Genomic DNA, 22,117 nt, shown 5'->3' on the forward strand with positions numbered 1-22,117 from the left:
AGAATTATTTATTGATAAGTTTTGGAAAAAAAAACAACAGAATTCCCTACCTGTTCAGGGCCAAGTAGAGCTGTGTATTATGTGTATGGAATTTCTCCCCAATGCTATCATAGAACTGGACAGTGAAGGTGAGAGACATGCCCAATGGAAATGCGGACAGGATCCTTCCTGGAGCAGTGTAGAGTTTGGGGTGAGTACTCATCCGTAGGTATGTCACTGGTGCTACCTGTGCAAGAGCAGCAGGGAACAGAATGGAGAAGGGAAGGCATATGTTATCAAAAAAGAGACACATAAAGAGGAAGGAGTAGTATTGCTCTTCCAAGAAAAATACCATTACTTTTCAATCTAAATGGGAAAGGAGCAAGGTTAGCTGAAGCATCAATACCCTACAAATGGAGACAATAAAGACTGGTTCCAACTAAGAAAAAAGTATGTAACAATTAGAGTCTGGGAATAAAGGCTGATGCTCTCTGAGGACTCTGGAGGGCTATAGGTCATTTATATTTTTGTTTCCTCCATACTACAAGGCTTTTCACAGTAAATAGTTATTGAATGAGAATATATCAAGCTATTTTCTGAACTGTGTAATAAGTAGGACTGGATGATCTTCCAGATCTAAATTCTGTTATTCTAATGACAAAAGTGTATTTTAAGAAGTTGCTTCATTTTTTCAGTTCAATTAAAAATATTTATTAAGTGCATATTATGTGCTAGATATTGTGTGCCATAATGGAGTTATAGAGACAAAAAAAAAGTCAAAAGGATGTTTTTCACTAAAGTTGTTCATAATGAAACTAATGGATCTTGTGGCTTGCTATGGCACTTCATAACTACCTTCATCTGTCAACATCTCTCAACATCAACCTCAACATCTCTCAACAATACTTGTCAATTGATAACATCTGCCAGAATTGGTATCTTGTCAGACACAGTCAGATGGATCAGTCAGAACTGTTTAACTAAGCTCTTTAAGGAAGACACTGAATAATAAGAAAGCTCACAGTCCTAAAAAGATATGATCAGCTATTATGTGTAGCATTTTAACAAACGTTCCTGAACACACCTGGACTCCAGTTATAGCTGTCTGATTGACTCCAAAAGGCTCCAGGGAAGTGACTTCTAATACAGCAGTACCTGCGATAGCACCAGCTTTCAGGAGCCCTTGACCATCCTCCTCGATGACAGATGAATTGGGGAAACACCTGAGAACTCTGGAACTTACGAAGGCAGCTCCTTCCCTAGAGTGGAAGCAGATTAAATGGTGGCCTTCAGTTAGGTTCTGTTTTGATAAATGCAAAATAAGAAAAGTTTTTTTAGGATTATTTATAAGTTTGCACACCTAGAAGGTTATCCCATTTCCAGGATGTCTGGTGGACCAGCCTTACACTGTGCTAAAGTTTTCAATATTCCTTTATGGAGTATGTTTAAAAAGTTGTACCCAGCGATTGTCTGTCTTAGAGTCAAATGTCTTGTAGAAAGTATTTAAAGTAAAATTCACCATGTAGTGCTCTCCCCAACTCTCATCTACCTGTTAGTATGCAGTTTGAGCTGAGAATTCATAGACATCAGAATTTGCTCTGCTGGGCATTCTGGACAGAAAAGCTGGAGCTTTTCAAATACCTGTGATAAGAAAGCATTGTTTTTTAAAAATGAAAATTCTAGACTGAAACACATTCAGCACAATGCTATCTATTCATGTAGATCTGGAAAACCTTTTAATCCTAGATAGGTATAAGGAAGAGTGCCTCATTGTTCTCAAATGGTTTCTCATGGTAATAATGACAGTTACAAAGTGATTCATCTTCTCTTTTCCTTTCACATGAGTGAGAACCCTGGCAAGTCTTTTAAAGTCTCTTAGTCTCAGTTTCTTCATCTATATTATCTAGGATAATGAGAATACCTGCCTCATAGGTCATTATGAATGTCAAATGAGAGCACATTTAACAAATATATAAGGTTTATGCTTTGCAAAATGTAAGGTGCCATAGAAAGCTAGCAAGCTGTCATTATTTTTATTGTTTTGTTGATTCCAGTGTAGCACATGGACTGTCCATCTATTTTCCTCACTTACATCACATTACTGGCCCCCTTTCTTTTCCAGTCATACATACCCTTGAAGTCTCTTACATGATTTTTCATGTTCAGCTATTGCTGTTGACTCACACTCACTATGCCTTTCCCCACTGCTATTTGGGTCATTTGTAATTTTGATTCTTTTGACAACATAATACTGTATGATTTATAGCCATAGACTATCACTATTAGGAAAAAAAATATATGATTTTGCCACAAAAAGCAGCTTGAAATCACTTAAAGTATACAACTTTCCCAGTATGATGAAACCTGTTCTTTATTTCCTATTTAGTTCTAGGACAAGCTCACTGGCCACCTCTGAGAGTTGTGTCCCCTTATCCCCCTTCTTCCTCCCTCTGTTCTTTCCCCCCTCAATTCCTCTCCTTCCCTTTCTATCTCCTCTTTCTCTTCTCTTCATTCCCTCTCCCCCTCCCTTTCTCCTCACTGTCTCTTTTCCTCCCCACACTTTACTCTTCCTCCTCCCCCTAATCTGTGAAAATCCAACTATTATACTCTAATATGAATAACCATTTTTCATAGTATTTTCCTAGAGTAATGGCTAGGTTGATGATCTCATTGGAGGAGATTTCTGCTGTATTCTATAGACTAATGTGTGTGAATATATTATATGTGTACACACACACACATGCACACACATATATTTGTGATGTCGACAGACATCAAAATGGACAATGCCTTGAGTAAGATTTAGCTTTGACAGTCTTGGGAAATTTGCAAAGTTTTTTTTTTTTTTTTTTTTTTTTTTAATCATAGCTTTTTATTTACAAGTTATATGCATGGGTAATTTTATAGCTTTGGCAATGTCAGTTTTTTCCCTTCTTCCCTTCACTTCCACCTCCCAATGGCAGATTGACCAATACATGTTAAATATGTTAAAGTATAAATTAAATACAATATAAGTATATATGTCCAAACCGTTGTTTTGCTGTACAAAAAGAATTAGACTTTGAAATAGGGTACAATTAGCTAGTGAAGGAAATAAAAAAATGCAGGTGAACAAAAATAGAGGGATTGGGAATTCTATGTAGTGATTCATAGTCATCTCCCAGAGTTCTTTTGCTGGGTGTAGCTGGTTCAGTTCATTACTTGTGTAAAGTTTTTTTTTTTTAAGACTCCAGGCTTCCTCCTGAAATGAAGGCCCATTCCAATATTCTTCTGATATTACTAGATGGTTACTAAGCACAGAACACTAAAATTTTTGAAGAACTAATAATAAGGCTCACCAGAGGGCAATGGATAAGCATATGGTTGTGTGAATAAGCTTAAGAAATCATAAAGAATTAGAGAGAATATCAATAAAAATGGATGAGGAGAGAAGATGGCTTGTTCATTTGCTTAGACTTAGGGGTAATCAATGAAAAGCACATTCATTCCCCTATGGTAGCTTCTTAATATACAAAAAAAGGAGAAATAAGAGTATTTCTCCTGAAGTGAGTTTGTATAAAGACATAAATAAGAGCCAATATATACTTGGAGCTGGTAGAGGACTTAGAGGTTACTGGGTCCAGTAATCTCAGTTTACAGAAATGGAATGGAGGCCCAGAGAGTTTCAGAGCCTGTTCAAAAGCACAGTTCTCCTGGAACTTATGATTTTTTCATCTGGATATTGTCATTACCACCCACTAATTATCAATATAAGTAAGCTTCTTGAGATTGAAAAAAAATTTTTTTTGCCACCCTATGTAATACTTTGCAAAAAGCATTATATTCTAAGCCATCCTTGTTGGCAGTTTCCATTTGGCAAGGAAATCAAGTATTTGCTGAGAGGTAGTTTGTGGGATCTTTTGGGCTTCTTATTTTAGTGACTGTTTTGCAATGTTAAAACTTCTTTAAGAAATCATGGTGGCAATACTTTTTAATTTTGTCTAATTCCCATTTTCCAGTCCATGCCTTCTTCCATCTTCCATCTTTTTTTTTTTTTTTAATAGAGCAGACTACAGTGACTCATGCATAGCATCTTCTTCCTATCTTTATTCTTTCTTCTAATTTAATGTACACCTTTTTGTGGCAACGATCTGTGGCCACGGGTGCTCTGCTTTTCAGTGTTTTCTTTCCCTATCACCTCAAAGTACCAAAGGGAAGAAGAAAGGTGAAGATGAATTGCCAAGGGCATTTAACATATAGGCATTTACCAGAGGTAGCTTGAATATTGCACTATGAAGAGGACATTCGGAGACAGAGTCATCTGCTTTGTAAGAAAGATATCAGAGGAAGACATATGAGTCTAGCAACAAGGGAAAGATAGTACTTAACTAGACCATGGGAAGATAAAAAGACTCTAGGACCAGACTGCTGACATATCAGACCTCCGGTTTTGCTTGACCAGTGACTAGGAATAAATACAAGTAAGAGAGGGAGGGGCCATACAGGAAAAAATGGTAAGATGAAGATGGTGCTAAGTGTAATTTTTTTCTCTTACTTTGTGACTCTGAGACAAAAAATAACAAGCAATAATGGACCATTGTGGGGAATGCCACTCTCTCTCTTCTATTCCAACGAAGGTGCCTGACATAGAAGAAAGTTGAAATTTCACACTTATCAGAAGTGAAAGATTGTCACATCTGAGGAATGTTAAAGTCAACAATGCTTATTTTATTTTCACTATATTAAAGAGTCTGAGAAGATGGGATTTCAGACCTGACTAGGAGGGTGTCAGCAGTTCCGATTTTTAATGCTGTTCTCTCCTTTTTTTATTTAATTCAGTAAAAAACATTCTATATGTGAATACGTACTACTGAGTCATGCTTAGTGGGAAAGAGATAAGAAGCTCAAAAGAGATGGAGGCTGAGCCAATGTGATGAACTATGAATTGTCAAGGAAAGCAGTCAAAATTAAGACAAGACTGAACTCAGGCTAAGCCACAGGGAATCAGACGTCCCTGCTAAATTGTGTTTGTGCATGTGCAAGAGAGCTGCACTGAGACCTGGAACAGCTTGAACTTAGAGCACCACCTGGTGATTTGAAGGGGTAGTGCATTGTGAATAGCCATCCTTGCAGGGCTTCTCTGGGATGAACAAGGACTGGTTGCCTGATTACCTGTCCTTTACAAACCTGCCTTGCCATTTCTCAGTACCAATGTAAAGCAAATGTTCTTGTGGGAAAAAAAAACTCTTTACCCCTGTTACATTGATACTGATTTTACCTGGGTTTTAATTGTTGCTTTAACTGGTTGATGATCTCACTGAACATGAACAGCTGATTCAAAAACATCTCAGTATTGAGTCTGTTAAGATAGAATCAATTCAGGTTTTTGTGATGTATTTCATCTAGCAGCTTCTGACTCTCTTGACCTGGACAAGGTGTTCATGACAAATAAGTCTAAGGAGTTTCTGAATAATCTACAAGCTTAAAAAAAATTTTTTTTGATCCTGAACTATATTTTCCTATCTAGTTTGAACCATCTTCCTCATGTCAATCTTCACACTGAAGTCACTACTAAGTATCATACTATATGCTAATTTTGTGTGGAGAACTTTAAGTTCATTATAAATGTTTATTTCTTTATCATCTGAAACATATTTTGGCATTAAAGCTGAAAAGATTTTCAAAGGAATACCATCTTTGCCCACTGACTTTTTTCAAATTTGAGTTAAAATATAATAAATGCTTCACGTGAACTATCTGATAGAAGGACAGATGAAAGGGAAGGCAAATATCTTTTGTTTTCCATCAGTCATTTTCTATTTTTCAGACTTTATTCTTCCTGGTGAAAAAGAAAAGCAATTATGTGATAATATATTTGTTTTTCCTTTAAATGACCTTTTATTTACATTGCATAAATTCCATTGTAAATTGTTCTCCTTATTTCACTGTCTGAATTCATATAAATCTTTCCAAATTTCTCTTAATTTTTTATACTAATCATTTAATGCAAAATAATATTTTAGAAATCTTAATTTGATTAGGCATAACCCCTTCCCCATTGTGTAACAATCTCTTTTTAATAAATGAAGACAATATAATTTAGGACTCAAGCACCAGGAAAAGTCATAGGCCAACCAGTTTTTTTTAGCACTTGTGAAAACCTCCTCATTAATAATTATAACAATTCTGTGATATAGGCAAGAAAGATAAATTTATGCTTTTTTTAAAATGGACAAACAAATTGGGACTTAGCGAGATTAAATGACTTGCCATGTAAGGTTACAAGCCTGGAAAGAGGTAGAATCACATTTAAGAAACTAGGTCTTTTGACTTGTATGCCAGTATATTTTCCATTAACAGAGAACCAAAAAAAATGAAACAGAGAACCACCCCTCATTACTGCCTCCTTCCCCCCACTTAGTTCCAAGTCCTAAGGCACAGGAAGTGGCTTTCTATCCTAAAATGAGGCATTCTTCTTTTGAGTTTTAAAAATAAGGGCATTTGGGTTCATTATAAGAATTTTTTTATGTATTATAATTATCTACACAGAATGCTAGGGTATTTTGTGGTTAATTGTGTATTGGAACACATAAACGTCAAGATAGTTGTTGTGAGGCACAGATCCATATCATCTCAGGAACTTGGTTCCCCTTCACTCTACCTTCCCTGATCTCCCCAGGACCACCATGGGATTTGTTTATGTTCTTATGGTGAACTAAATTGTAGAAGTGAGACTCAGAAATGGAACAGCCTATAAGGAGTAAAAATCTTAGAAGCCTATTTTGGAGACCTTTCTGTCAATTCCTTCTTTCTAGATTGCTATTTCAGAACAAATTTCTAAGGATGATGACAGTGAGCTCTTCTGCCTCTTTACTTAGAAAAAATAAATGCCTTGGGTTTGGGCACTTACCAAAATCTGGACTTCATCTGATAGTTCTGATAAACTCCCCTCAAATTGTCCAGAAGACATGTTCATACAACGCACAGTAACTTTGATGCTGGTCCGCCCTGCTGCTTTTGTATGGACTGCCATAGCAAAATTATTCTCTTCTGGGAGCTGTAGGGAAACCTGGTAGAGATGGGACAAGAGATGCTCAAGGGCAACGAAATCCTCTCTGCCATAATGAAAAGAAGAGGAGAATGCAGGTTGGAAATAAGTACCTCTTAAGTGTTAGAGTACAAAAACTCATTATTGTCCTTGTTTCTTTGTCATAGTTATATTGTCCCTTGTGATTACAAGTCCCTCTAGAGTTTGCCCAAGAGTTGCCTCATTCCATAAAGCATCCTAATATCTATCTATCTATCTATCTATCTATCTATCTATATCTATATATCTATATATATATCTATATCTATATCTATATCTATCTATATATATATATATATATATAGTTTCTGCATTTGGTTCATAGTAATTTTTGAGATGTCTACTCCACATTCATAAGAGTCAGTTTACTGGCAGATGAAGATGGTAATGAGGAATTTTTCCAATGGTGTCAGGGAAGAGAGGGAAATAATAAGCTACTAAGGTTGAAGAGAGAGCCAATTTAGAATTAATTTAGAATTACAGAAATTAGATTCCCTTTTTCCCTTTCTGCATACACCCTTCTAGTATTCTGGTAGGAAGGCAATGCAACGGTTAGAGTGGTGAGATTGTGATAGACTATGAGAGGAATCTAAGCTGTACTTGTTTGGGGGAAGGACTTTTACTCCTAGTTGGTCTCTTGAAAGAAGAAATTATAGGGCAGTGTAAATAAGCCATAGGCAAAATTCTGAAGTATGTATTTTCTACCTTGTCCTTCCCTTTCCTCTTGGTGCCCTCTCTCCCCTCTATCCCAGGAACACAGAGCCCTAATACTACACAAACTTAAGCCCTAAGGATAGACAAAGAAGAAAGGCATATTTGGGTACCTGCTCTCAAAGAGCTTACAACAATACACAACTATTACAAAAGTGACAATAGAGAAATAAATATGTACACTTACAAGATGTGTCAAGGGGATATAAACTTAGAGGGAAAGCTCTAGCAGAGAAGGTAGGGTAGGATAGGCTTCTTCCAGAAGAGAGGATTTTAGTTTAGTTTCGTAAGAAGACTGGGAATCTAGGAGGCAGCAGCGGAGATAATCCCAGGTATTGGAACATTCAATGAAAAGGCAGAGAGTCAGGAGATGGAGAATCTGTAGTGTGTGAGGGATGGCTAAAGGACACACAAGGGAGTAAAATTCCAAAAGAATGGAAATAGATTGCAAAATACTTTAAAAACCAAATAGAAGATGGAGAAAGTATTCATCAAATGAATATATATATATTCTAATACTAATGTTGGAATAGTGTCACGGCTCCCTGTCCTTTCTTCTCCTGGTAGGAGGAATAGACCATAGTAATTGGTCTATTCCTTCTGTTACTTCTTATTCAGAACTTAAGGCCTGGACCCCCCATGTCATTTCTGCTCCTCAATGAAAGGAGAAGAATAATGACTCCTGGAGAGGAAGATGGTTTCCTGTCCAAGAAGCATAGAGGCCTGACCATCAGGTTCTACTGTTCATCTCCTCTCCCTGCCGTGGTCTGCCCAATTCCTTTCTTTTTTCCTTGATCATCCAAGCAATGTTCTCACAATTCTAGTTTCTACAGCTTTTCACATTTGCAGGAATGCCCCTGACTTGGATTCAGTCCTGAAAGTTAAGCCTAGACCCTTGAAAGCAGTGGTCAGAATGTCATTGGAGGAAAGGTCAGGAATGAGATAAAATTGTGATCATAGTCTATGAACTCTTCTATCTTGCTAACAATGCCAGACTATTGTTTGGCACAAGTTTGATTAAAATTTATTATCAAATATATCCTATTAACTTTATTGCATTTTATTTGATTATACTATTATAACACTATATGCATATTTGGTGTTCGTATTTTGCTGCTTTTGTAACAGTTATCTGTTTGTAAAAAAATTAAAAGACATAATGCTCTTGAGAGCTATTTTCAGGGGACAGCTAGATGGCTCAGTGGATAGAGCACCAACCCTGAAGTAAGGAGGACCTAAGTTCAAATCTGGCCTCAGAAACTTAATACTTCCTAGCTGTGTGACCCTGGGCAAGTCACTTAACTCCAATTGCCTCAGGGGTAAAAAAGAGAGCTCTATTTTCAGTAAGATATGCTCAATGCTACTTACCAAGTTACAAGTCAACTTTCTGCCTTTTTTTAACCTTCGAATTTTATTTTAAAAATTTTGGTTTCACAAATAATAAATAAATAAACATAAATCAAAACAGATATATTTAACTTAAAACTATAGCTCTGTTTTAAATGACTCCAACATAGCAGAAGACAGATAACCAAGGATCATATGATTAGTCTGACAAAAAAATTAACTCCATTAAAATATGATGGTAAGAGGTCAGTTAAGCTAGATAGAATTGGGCTAGTGTAGCTCATTTACTTTTGGCTGGAAAAGCATATTTAACACAAGGGGACTTTAGTGTACTTTGAGTAAAAAGAATAGTGAATAAGTTCCCAAAATGGAAAAGAAATCAGCATATTTCTCTCAAAGCCAAACACAGGAAAGACAATATCATTTTGACTCATAAACTCACAGTTTTTCTAGGGAAGATTTTGATCTTGGGGCTGGAGGCAGTTGGCATGAAAACAATGACAAACTTCTCTGACTATGCAATAGAAATTTTTATATCACAAAACTCTTAACAATAAGCTCTTTTAGATAACATGTCCCTCCTACCTAACTTCTTTCTTCTTTACATCATTTGCTTCTTTGCCAACAAGGTTTAAATAAGTTCCTAATGTTTTAATGACAAGAATAGTTAACAAGATTTTGACATACCTCTGAGTGTCTGGGTACCAAATCCAGGACATCTCGTTTGCTCATTGACCAATGGAATGTGAGTCCAGGCTTTGCATTGCTGAAGGAGAAAGGGGTCTGGGTACTGCTTACCCCCATGACATAGACGGGCATCTGATGGGGAAAAAACATCATAGAACTAATCAGTCACCCAGATGCCACTGAATGACAGTTTTAGGGAGAAGTGAGGCCTAGTCCTGACCTCTGTGGCTGTGATGAGACGTGTTGCAGCTGCAAGGATCCTTACAGCCCTAAGCTGGACAACTTCTACTTGCACTTCATCCTGTCCAATAAAGTGAAAAGAAAATTTAGATACCAAAGGAGTCTCTACAACATGGACAGAGGAGCTTGCGTGAGGGCTCTAAAGACAATGTTAATTTTGGGAGTAAGACCAATTAGGGCTGAGAATGTGACTTTTCTCTTCAAGAAATTCCTTGAGGAGAAATTGGATGACAAATGGAAAGATTGAAGTATGACAGTATCGTGGACAGACAAAAATGAAAAATTCCCTTCCCTCAAAGACCTGGCATTCTATTGCAGGGAAAATATGTACATAAATAATTATTTAAAATACACTGAAAGGTGGTGCTTTAGTTGAGTTTTAAAGGAAATGAGAGATTCTCTGAAGGAGAAGTAAGGAAACATTACAGACATGGGTAATGGTTTGTGCAAAGGTATGGGGAGGGAACATGGAATGACATCTGTGAATTGGTTTCTATAGAGGAAGGGAATAATAAATAATAAATTTGGGAAGTTAAGTTGGGGCCAGGTTATAAAAGACTTCATTGGTCAAAGAATGGTGTACATATGTGTTCTGGAGTATTATTTTACTGAAAGAAATTATTAATATGATTATGATGCAAAGTAGAACTAATGACTGCAATAATACAAAAAAAAAGTTCACAAAAAAGTTTTTGCTAAACTCAGACAAAATGAAGTGGACAACTTTTGTTAAAGAAAAAAAAGGAAAGAAAAATACCCCTCTTTTCTTGGAAAAGGGATGATTACAGACATGGAATGATTCCCAAACTATATAAGATTACTTAAATGAGTTTAAATTTGTCTTTTACAAAGGAGATTTCAATAGGGGAGTATATTGGAAATTATTATTATGTTTTTTAAAAAAGTATATGTTACTATCTGGGAAGGAAAAGCAAGAAATTCTTTGAGGGCTTGTGCCCATGTTATGCAATATTAAGAATGATACCACATATGCTGTAGGCTTTCAAATAAAAACTGCCCATTACCTAAGCCCACTTGAGGAATCCCAGGTAAGGGGGAAAAGAAAAGGTCTTTCTGTGATGTCAATATTGGTAGAAAGTAAAGGAAGAGGGAAAAATGGAGAGCACCAAAAGCATACCTGAGAAAAGACAATGACTTTGCCAGTATCTTCATTTACTGTCTGAATGGTTCCATGGACCACAGCTGTGCCAACCACCTGCCCTGTCACTTGCCCTCGCCTATTAACAACAGCCACAGTCTGATTACTGATGGAGAAGTGAATGATAGACTGAGGTTGTGGACCACCTTCTGACATTACCTGCAATTCATTTAAATATAACAATGAACAATTGGGGGATGAAAAGAATTCACATCCTACTCCCCAAGTTTTTCTCTCTTTGTCTCCCCTATCAGCTATTTCCCCATGTATATCAGTGTATCTCACATCAAACTAGTTGGTAATTAAATAGATGTGCTGGAAATAGCTCAGTGGTTTTCAAATGCCTGTTTATACCATGCACATCAGGGTTAGGAGAAAATGTTCTTTTTTCTCTTAGTCAGATCCTGTTAGAATTAGACTTGGAACAGATTAGCGGAAGCCCACAAGAAGTGGGAGGAGTGAATTCAATTCCCCTCTGCCTTTATTATTACCTGCATCATGTTGGTTGGAATCAGTGTCATTTTCTCTGGAACAAGTCTGAATGGAGGAAACACCTTTGAAGAAAGAACCAAAACAAAAAAAATTATTCTTTGCCAGTTTTTTAAAACTGCCCTGGCTTCAAATACCATTTTTTTAAAGGACGTTTTAGGGTTTTCTTTCCAAAAAGAGCAAAGAAAGATGGGCAGCTTAGACCACAGCCCAGAAGGAAAATAAAATATGAACTTTAAGCCAGATGGCTTCCTTACTTCAATCTGTCGAGGGGTTGATGTGAACTTTCTTCCCATCTTATCTTTGGCAATAGCAACCAACGTGGTTTGCCCAATGGTGACAGCTCGAAGAATATAGCTTTCAGAGTATTCATCTTGTTCCTCCATGAACCTATAGAGATCCATGAGTTGTCAAGAGTGTTGCACAAGGTGATAAAAGGGACCTTATCTTCATAGTGCCCAAGCTATGGGCTTTTCTGATGTGGTAGGCAAATTGCCAGGGACTTCATATCCTGCTCATTAAGCTTCAGAATGCTTTGGGTGTTTATGATGCCAAAGATTAATGACCAGAAGTAAATATTCAAAGCCAAGACACATTTCTGGGCAATGACAGGAAGTTCTAGAGAGGTAATAGTTTGTCCTGGAGCTCTAAGAGAATAACAGTAACTTAAGCAAATACATAATATGTGTTAAGGCCCCATCTCAAATTGACAGGAAGAGTAAATCACCCAATTGTCCTGTATTTCCTGTTAGCTATAAGGGGATTACCAGCAAGACTACCTATAAACATAAATTGCTTTAGCCCAAAGTACCTCTACAGAAAAGAAAAATCTACTGAAGGTTTTCTCTATCACTAATAATTTCCTTATCACAAATTCTAAAGACTTTTTTCTGTCAAATTCCTTGACTCTTTATATAGGTTTAATATTACTAGTCTGACTTCTTTACTTAACTGCCAATAGCTTCCTTTCAAGAATACCTTCTATCTACTCTGTATATGTATATTCAAGGTATACATGACTATTCACAATGCTGTTTCATTAGAATGTGAGCTTCTTGAGGGCAGGATTTAACTTTATTTGTATCCTCACTATTTAGCACAGTGCTTGGAACATAACAGGCATTTAATTTTTTTTTTTTAAGATTCTAACTGATATAAAGTATAGATAATGAAAAGGTCCAGAGTCTGGAGATGGAAGGATTATGTGTGAGGAAAAGCAAGGAGGCCAGCAGAATTGGATCAAAGATGTACAGAAGAAGCTTGGAAAATTGAGACTTGAGGCAAGAGACCAATAGGAAAGTTGTTGCAGGAATACAAAGAAGGGGTGGAAAAGGACCAGAACTAGGGTGGTATTTTGTGAGTAGAGATATAGGGAGATATAAGAGATTCCAGGGAGAAAGAAAGGACAAGGAAGCTGACTGGAGATGTAGGGTGAGTATGAGTGAAGAGTCAGGGAAGACAACAATGTCACCATCCTGGGTATCTGGGAAGACAATGATGTTCAATGGTAATGTGTGAAATGAAGAGAGGAGGATTTTTGGGGGAAAAAAATTCTGTTTTGAACATGCTGAATTTGAGTTGCCTCAAATGGGAATACTATTTAGGATATCTAAAAGATAGTTACTGTTGTGGGACTGGAGTTCCAGTTCGAAATTTGGGATTGATATATAACTATAGGAATTATCTGAAAAGAAATACAAATTGAACCCATGGGAACTAATGAAAGCAAAAAGAAAAAAAGAAAAGAAAAAGAAAAGGAACCAGGAGGTTGACCCGGATAGAGATCCAAGAAATGAGTCATTTCTTCATTTGAGATAGGAATGAAGGAGAAAATAGTGTGGAATGATGTCAGAGGAATATGGAATGTCCTCAATTTTTTTTGGTAAAACACGAGTTGAAATCCAGTGTGGACATACTATATGGTGAGAATGTTATGGGAGATATAAGGAAGGACAGAAAACTTGGAACAGCTGCTGTGGTGCATAAAAGAGGGAATAGATTAGGAAGGTGCTAGAGGACCCTTGCGACTCTATTAGTTGCCTTCATATGTTGGATATAAAACCCTTATTAGAGATGTTTGTAATAAGGGGGCTGATCAATGTGAATTCAGTCCTTCAAACACATATTATTTTTCCTGATGCATAACCATGTTGAAGCCAAGTAAGCCTGCTTTCAGCCTGTTCCCCATAGGCAAGCAATTTCTTATTTGATATTAATCAAATAAACTTTAAGCTAAAACTGGGAAAAATACAAAGGACCCCTGCAGGAATAACTTGATCTTTTTCCTTTTCTAATGCCCAGCAAGGATGGCTAGTTTCTGTGGGCCTCTGCAGGGAAAATACTTGGGCCCCCTCTTCTACCCAGAGTTGGCATGAAATTATGGTGAGCACACAGTCCTGTTGTTGCTTCAGTTCCTGTGTCTATCATTTCCTGTCTTAGGTGAAAGAATACTGGAGATGGAAGGAACCAGACTGTGGTACACAGTTACAAGGACCAAAAGAGATGCCAAAGGTCTGGGAGCTGGAGTTCATGCCAGAGTTTAGGGACAACTAAGTTTGCTCTGCTATAATATACCAGAAGTGGACTGACTCCTCAGCTAGGATTCTTCATTTTTTAAGAGGGAGTGAATGCCACATTTAGAAGTGAACTTAGTTTGCAGAACTGTTTTATAGCAAATGCTTTTAAGTTTGAATCTACTCTCTCTAAAGAGGTGTTATAGGGAAAAATGTGTCCAGTTTGAGAGGATATGTGGGTACTTCTGTTCTTATTACACTTTCTCAGCAAATATTCCTTTGAAAATGTTAATTGATGTTGATTGGTTAAAATGATACCGAGAAACTAATCACTGAAATGTATTGATAATACAAAGGAAAACACATTGGAATGTGGGCTTCTATCCATATTGCATTAGAGACAGATGCTCCAATCCCTCAGGGATACCTCTAGAACCCTGAGAAGACCCAATTTGTTAGTTTAACAACTGTGATAAGAACTTTAGAGTTTATAAAAGGCTGAATGTGATGCAATCATGTAATCATCCATTTCTGTTGTTATCCTAGTTATATTATGTCCATGTACTCAGATCACTGTAATATCCTATGTGCACCTAGACCCATTCTAAACCATGATGCACAAGTAATTTTCATAATGCATAATCTGATCATGTCACTCCAATATTAAAAAAAATTTTCAGTGGCTCTACATTGCCAATAGAACAAACTCTTGATCCTGGCATTCAAGGCCTTAAAAATGGCTCTAATCTGGCTCTAATCCCCTTTAAATTGGATTATTATTATTTAAATTGGACAATTTGTCCTCAATTAAATTGGCAAGTTTATCAAAAAACTTTCTTATATTTTATTTTCATTCATAGCAATTTCTATGATTGAAATGAATTGTACCCTTCCTTGGGATATATTTAACAATCAGCTCTCTAAAAAAAAGTAGCATCCCTCTCCCACAAACAACTGTAAGCACTATATACATTCTTTTTTTATTTGTTTTTATTTTAATTATTATTATTATTTTTTTTTTTGCTGAGGCAATTGGGGTTAAGTGACTTGCCCAGGGTCACACAGCTAGGAAGTGGTAAGTGTCTGAAGTCACATTTGACTTAACTCAGGTCCTCTTGACTTCAGGGCTGGTGCTCTAACCCCTATGCCATCTAGTTGTCCCCATGATATACTTTTTTTTTTTTTTTTTTTTTTTTTAATTTAATAGCCTTTAATTTACAGGATATATATACATGGGTAACTTTACAGCATTAACAATTGCCAAACCTCTTGTTCCAATTTTTCACCTCTTACCCCCCCCACCCCCTCCCCTAAATGGCAGGATGACCAGTAGATGTTAAATATATTAAAATATAACTTAGATACACAATAAGTATACCATGATATACTTTTAAGTTTAATCTTCATTATTAACATTTCCCATCATTTTCTTAGTCTAGATAATAGGCAAAACAAAGTCCTAATGTGTAGCATGTGTCCATTTTTGAAGTGTAAATGCTCATCCTTCTGCATCCAGTCCTTGCTGCACTCAGTCCTTCCTACATTCCATCTTTCCCTAGTATTTAGGTACTACTTCCCCAAAGAAGGTTTTCCTGAGTTTCTCAGATGAAAGTAAGATCTCTGCCTCCTTAAATTATTCCTAATAGTCTGGACTTCTCCTTTGCACTTACATATTCTTTCTTATATTACAGTTATTTGTCTATGTCTTCTTGAGAGTAAGGTCAATACATACCTTTGCATTATCACAACAAAGCAGTGTCTTACACAGAATTTATCTTTAATATATGTTTTCTGAATTAAAGAAATGGAACTTTAAGACTTAGCTTCAACAAAGGCATATTAGATTGATGATTTGAGAGGGGATAAGCTAAAAATATTTTATAGACATAGTAAGGAGGTGTCTAAAGAGGTTTTCTACAATTCTACAAGGTTTGAAGAAATCCCTTAATCAAATTGAGAATATTATAGAGACATGACTATTGAATGAAGGCAATTAACACCAAATAGGAAGCATCAAATTATTATTAGGTGAAAGAATTAGTCATGCCCCCTGTCATATATACAAAAGAAAACCAGTATGGCAGTTTGGAGGAGTGCTTCCTACAAGCTTCCTGTGAAGGGATTTCCAGCAGGAGTGGTGAACGATTTCATTCTTGCCCCTTCACTGGCTATTTAGGAGGCACCCAATCTAGAACTTAGAATCTGAAGGCACAATTTAAGGAGCAGAGATACTTAGGGAGCACAGTAGAAACATGGCCATAGAGAGACTGAACATTGGAAAAAGCTCCCAGCATTGGGATATCACCATCCCTTCCCCCTCATTTCAGGGAAGAGAACTGGCTATGGACTCAAGAGGTAGTTTCTGAAAACTGAGAACTGCGCTATAGAGAGGGTCAAACCTCCGGGCAAAAAAGCCTTCTAGGTCCTTAAGTGGTACCAGTATTGTGGTTGCCTTGGCACACATGTATTCCCTATATGTAATATGTACCTTACTACAACTGAAATTTTTTGCCCATTTTTCCCCTTGACATAATGTGCATTTGTTGGAGAATGTATCACAGGTATATGAGAGGAGGGGATATTTTATAGTTATCATTTTTATATCATCTTAATAAATACCTTTGCTTAAAAAATAATGTGCAAGGTTCTGATAAAGGCCTCATTTCCAAAATATATAGAGAATTAACTCTAATTTATAAAAAATCAAGCCATTCTCCAATTGAAAAATGGTCAAAGGATATGAACAGACAATTCTCAGATGAAGAAATTGAAACTATTTCTAGTCATATGAAAAGATGCTCCAAGTCATTATTAATCAGAGAAATGCAAATTAAGACAACTCTAAGATACCACTACACACCTGTCAGATTGGCTAAGATGACAGGAAAAAATAATGATGATTGTTGGAGGGGATGTGGGAAAACTGGGACATTGATTCATTGTTGGTGGAGCTGTGAACGAATCCAACCATTTTGGAGAGTAGTTTGGAACTATGCTCAAAAAGTTATCAAACTGTGCATACCCTTTGATCCAGCAGTGTTACTACTGGGATTATATCCCAAAGAGATTATAAAGAAGGGAAAGGGACCTGTATGTGCACGAATGTTTGTGGCAGCCCTTTTTGTAGTGGCTAGAAACTGGAAACTGAATGGATGTCCATCAGTTGGAGAATGGCTGAATAAATTGTGGTATATGAAAATTATGGAATATTACTGTTCTGTAAGAAATGACCAACAGGATGATTTCAGAAAGGCCTGGAGAGACTTACACAAACTGATGCTGAGTGAAATGAGCAGGACCAGGAGATCATTATATACTTCAACAACAATACTAGATGATGACCAGTTCTGATGGATCAGGCCATCCTCAGCAACGAGATCAATCAAATCATTTCTAATGGAGCAGTAATGAACTGAACTAGCCATACCCAGAAAAAGAACTCTGGGAGATGACTAAAAACCATTACATTGAATTCCCAATCCCTATATTTATGCACACCTGCATTTTTGATTTCCTTCACAAGCTAATCGTACAATAATTCAGAGTCTGATTCTTTTTGTACAGCAAAATAATGTTTTGGTCATGTATACTTATTGTGTATCTAAGTTATATTTTAATATATTTAACATCTACTGGTCATCCTGCCATTTAGGGGAGGGGGTGGGGGGGGTAAGAGGTGAAAAATTGGAACAAGAGGTTTGGCAATTGTTAATGCTGTAAAGTTACCCATGTATATATCCTGTAAATAAAAGGCTATTAAATTAAAAAAAATAATAATAATGTGCAACTGGATGATTGTTAATGGAAGTATACTCATAGGGTCTCAGAAGCTATACTTTAAGAAGTTTCCTTCAAGGTCAACCCAAGAGTAACAGCTATCCTCTGGGGACCCATCCTGTGACTGTGAATGCAAGTTTGGCGAGTGATCTAGATGGATGCTAGAGTCAGATGAATGTTTTTTTTAACAAGGAAAATTATCAATTGAAAAGTTTTATGACAAAACAGAAATGGGAAGACAAAAATAACTTTAAGGAGTTAGGAAATCTCTTGGTAGGAGGAAAGACCTAAAACAGGGAGAAAGAACTAATAATAATGATACTCACGTTAGGGTGACAATGGCAGAGGCCAATTGAAGTTTCAGATCCATATTTCTGAAGTACTTATTTCGGAATGGGCGTTTGGAATAGCCTAGCACTCTCACTGTCACTAATACAGATTTCCCAATCTCGACCTGAGAGTCCAGAGAAAATGGAAGATTTAAGTATTTTTTGGTAATAGATAGTGGTAGTCTTGGAGTCAGGACAAACTGGATTCAGATTCTACCTTTAACACTTGCTTATTCATCATGGGTGAATTACTGAGTCTCAATTTCCTCAGATGTATAAGAACACCAGTGATTCTTACCATTACAGGGTTGTTGTAAAGCATAAATCAGATAATATATGTATTTTTAAACTTTAAAGCAGCTATGATTATTATTATTATTACATACTCAAAGCACAGAAGAACCCCTCATCCCTGTGGGAACCCAAGCTACTGAAAGATAAGCTCTCAATGCTTTACATTTTGCTTGCCTGCTTCCTTTAACCAAAGCAACCTAATCTTTGCATACTATTATTAGTATTTTGCTCATGGATTTAGATATCCACGCATATCTTCAATACAATTTTGTTTTCACACCTCATCTGTATAAAAAGCAGAGGCTGTGGTGCATTTTTAAAAATTAACTTCTCCTGCTCAATATGTAAGCCCAAAAGAAAACTACTGGTGTGAGAATGATGACCACTCTACTTGTGATGTTGAACAAACGCCTCTCACTTTGTCAATCAGGTCCACTTCCAGTTCCTGCATGTCTGACACTCGCAGGTGGGCCAGTGCTGGGCCCAAGAAAGCCAGGCACAGATCATAAATCTCCAAGGTGAGAAATCCGGGATGTAATGGGACCACCTGGAACAAATGAGATGGTAGAAAGATATGAATAGATGTGGTCCAAACATAAAATGAACATTTTGTCTTAGCATTGTACCTGGAATATAATAGATATTTAATAAATGCAAGTTAATTAATTAATTGATCTTGTCCCATTCACAAAAGAACTATACCTGAATTTACAAAGAAACTTCTCAATAATTGTATGTAAATTTCTTTGTAATGTAAATTGGGGAGAGGTAAACATCTCTAGAAAGTTATTAATAATACCACATTTAACATTTAGATAATAATGAATAAAGTTGATTTTAGGGTGGGATAATAGTTATACATTCAAAATAGATCAGCATCCTTAATAAAGATGAAAGAAAGAAGAGTATTTGACTAATTGAGGTTTGTCTCCTCTTCTAGACCTCTGCTAAGAACAAAAAGTAATTCATTTTTTTCTTACATGCCATATCCCCAGGCTGGATATTTTTCCCAAATGGAAACAGACTCTCCACTTCATCTCAGTGGCCATCCAGTCCCACCTGCACTCTTGGCCACATACATGGTGATCTTGTCTTTCTTTGAAGGTGAAGGGGACACTGCCTCCTGAGGTCACTCATTGCACTTTTAGAGCCTATCTTCCCCTCCCCCCCAAAAAAAACCACAACAACAATAAACAACCAACCAAACAAACAAACTTTGAAGAATCTCTGATGATTTTGCCTGTTGGAGCTAATTAGCAATGTGGCATATTAAAAAGAACAACATATTTGGAGTCATGGCTCTGCTAATGATTTGACCTTGGCTTTAGATTTATAGCATCTATGGGCTTTATTCACTTTCTTCATGTGTAAAACGAAGAAGGAAAAACTGATTAGATATTTCAGATCGCTTCCAACTCCAAATCAATAATTTAAAATCATTTCTTGTTGTTCAGCTGTTGCATTCATTTCCAACTCTTCCTGACCCCATTTGAGGTTTTCTTGGCAAATATACTAGAGTGATTTGCCATTTTCTCCTCTATTTTACAGTTGAGGAAACTGAGATAAACAGGGTCACACAGCCAGTAAGTGTCTGAGGCCAGATTTGAATTCATGATGAGTCTTCCTGATTTCAAGCCATGTTCTATCCACTTAGCCACATAGCTTCCCTAAAGACATGCAATAATCTCTTAAATCCCAAATCCAATGGCTTTTTCTCAATCCTCATTCTCCTTGAAATTCCTGTAGCCTCTCAGCCCTCTCTTTCCCTTGATGCTCTCTCTTCATTCTCACTGTGATCCAGTCACAGTGGCCTCCTTGCTGTTCCTTGCACTGAACACACTATATCCAGACTGCGTTTTCATTGGCTGACCTCCATATCTGAAATGCTTTTTCTTCCTCATCTTGCCTCCTGCTTTCCTGGCTAAGTTGAAGTATCAACTAATTCCTCATCTTTTACATCTTCTAATTTCTTTTTAATGCCAGTGCCTTCCTTCCCTTGATTATGTCAAATTTGGTTTGTTCATGGTTGTTTTCAGGTTTTCTCCATTAGACTCTAAACTCTTTGAGGGCAGGGACTGCCTTTTGCTTTTTAGCAAAACAAATTTTCACATTGATCACATCCAAAAATTTATATCCTCTGGAAGTAAGTAGGTAGTTAGATTCATTTTTGATACTCTGGATTAGGTACATAATTATATTAACCAGAATTGTAAAGTCTATATGAAAGTTGTTTTTCCACATAATGTTGTCATTATTGTGTATTATTGTTTTGGTTTTCACTTTACTCTGTATCAGGTCAGAGAAATCTTCCCAGTTTCTTCTGATACTATCCATTTTGTCATTTTTATAGAACAGTAACATTCATTACTTTCATATATCACAATTTATTTATCTATTCCCCAACAGGTAGATATACTCTTAGTCCCCAGTTTCTGAGTACAAGGAGATTAGTTATGAATATTTTTGTAAACATGGGTCCTTTCCTTCTTTCTCTGATTTCTTTGGATTATAAATCCAGTAGTGGAATAGTTGAGTCAAAGGGTAACATAGTTTAGTAATTTTTGGAGCATAATTCCAAATTGCTTTCCCAAATGGATGGACCACAGCTCTACCAGCAACATATTATTAGTGTGCTTATTTTCCCAAAGTCTTTCCAATATTTATCATCTTCCTCTTGCCATTTTTGCCAATCTATTAGATGAGTCAGAAGAGAGTTGCTTTAATTTGTATTTACCTAATTATTAGTGAATAGGAACAATTTTTTTACAGGGTTACTGAAAATTAAGATTTGTTCCTTTAAAAATTGCTTGTTCAGAAAAAGTCAGGAACTATATGAACTCAATTACAAAACACTTTTCACACAAATAAAATCAGATCTAAACAAATAGAAAAATATCAAGTGCTCCTTGTATAGATAGCTAATACAATACAAATGATAATTCTATCAAATTAATCTATTTATTCAGTGCCATACCAAACTGCCAAGAAATTACAGAGCTAAAAAAATAATAATAAAGTTCATTTGGAAAAACAAAAGATCAAGAATTTCAAGGAATTTAATGAAAAAAAAATGCAAATGAAGATGGCCTAACTGTACCAGATCTAAAACTATATTCTAAAACAGCAGTCATCAAAACATTTGGTACTGGCTAAGAAATTGAATAGTTGATCAGTGGAACAGGTTAGGTTCACAAGACACAGTGATATAGTATCACAGACTATAGTAATTTAATGTTTGATAAACCCAAAGACCCCAGCTTCTCAGATAAGAATTCACTATTTGACAAAAATTGCTGGAAAAAATTGGAAAATAGTATAACAGAAACTAAACATTGACCAAGACCAATACCCTATTACCAAGATAAGGTTGAAATGGGCTTATGATTTAGACAAGAAGAGTGATACTATAAACAAATTAGAACAACAAAGGATTGTCTACCTCTCAGATCTGTAGAGAAGGAAGGAATTTGTGCCCAAAGATACATTAAGAAATGCAAAATGGATAATTTTGGTTATATTAAGTTAA

General features: G+C 36.3%; 1 protein-coding gene and 1 long non-coding RNA gene across 7 annotated transcripts in view; one reads left to right on the forward strand and one right to left on the reverse strand.

Moving 5' to 3' along the window:
• NUP210L (nucleoporin 210 like) overlaps positions 1 to 22,117 on the reverse strand; it is a 140,764-nt gene that overhangs the window by 22,425 nt on the left and 96,222 nt on the right. For all 6 annotated transcript variants that reach the window (XM_031966622.1, XM_031966619.1, XM_031966618.1 and 3 more), the window contains 11 exons: positions 19,010 to 19,138; positions 18,295 to 18,422; positions 11,936 to 12,068; positions 11,681 to 11,743; positions 11,169 to 11,348; positions 10,011 to 10,091; positions 9,791 to 9,922; positions 6,869 to 7,027; positions 1,529 to 1,620; positions 1,064 to 1,238; positions 51 to 226 (listed from right to left, as the gene is read on the reverse strand). In XM_031966622.1, the coding sequence (XP_031822482.1) occupies positions 51 to 226; positions 1,064 to 1,238; positions 1,529 to 1,620; positions 6,869 to 7,027; positions 9,791 to 9,922; positions 10,011 to 10,091; positions 11,169 to 11,348; positions 11,681 to 11,743; positions 11,936 to 12,068; positions 18,295 to 18,422; positions 19,010 to 19,138 (1,448 nt within the window). The remainder of the gene's footprint in view (positions 1 to 50; positions 227 to 1,063; positions 1,239 to 1,528; positions 1,621 to 6,868; positions 7,028 to 9,790; positions 9,923 to 10,010; positions 10,092 to 11,168; positions 11,349 to 11,680; positions 11,744 to 11,935; positions 12,069 to 18,294; positions 18,423 to 19,009; positions 19,139 to 22,117) is intronic.
• LOC116423337 overlaps positions 1 to 22,117 on the forward strand; it is a 51,270-nt gene that overhangs the window by 2,660 nt on the left and 26,493 nt on the right. The window lies entirely within an intron of this gene.

Source organism: Sarcophilus harrisii, chromosome 4, assembly GCF_902635505.1.
Source record: "Sarcophilus harrisii chromosome 4, mSarHar1.11, whole genome shotgun sequence".
Taxonomy (NCBI): domain Eukaryota; kingdom Metazoa; phylum Chordata; class Mammalia; order Dasyuromorphia; family Dasyuridae; genus Sarcophilus; species Sarcophilus harrisii.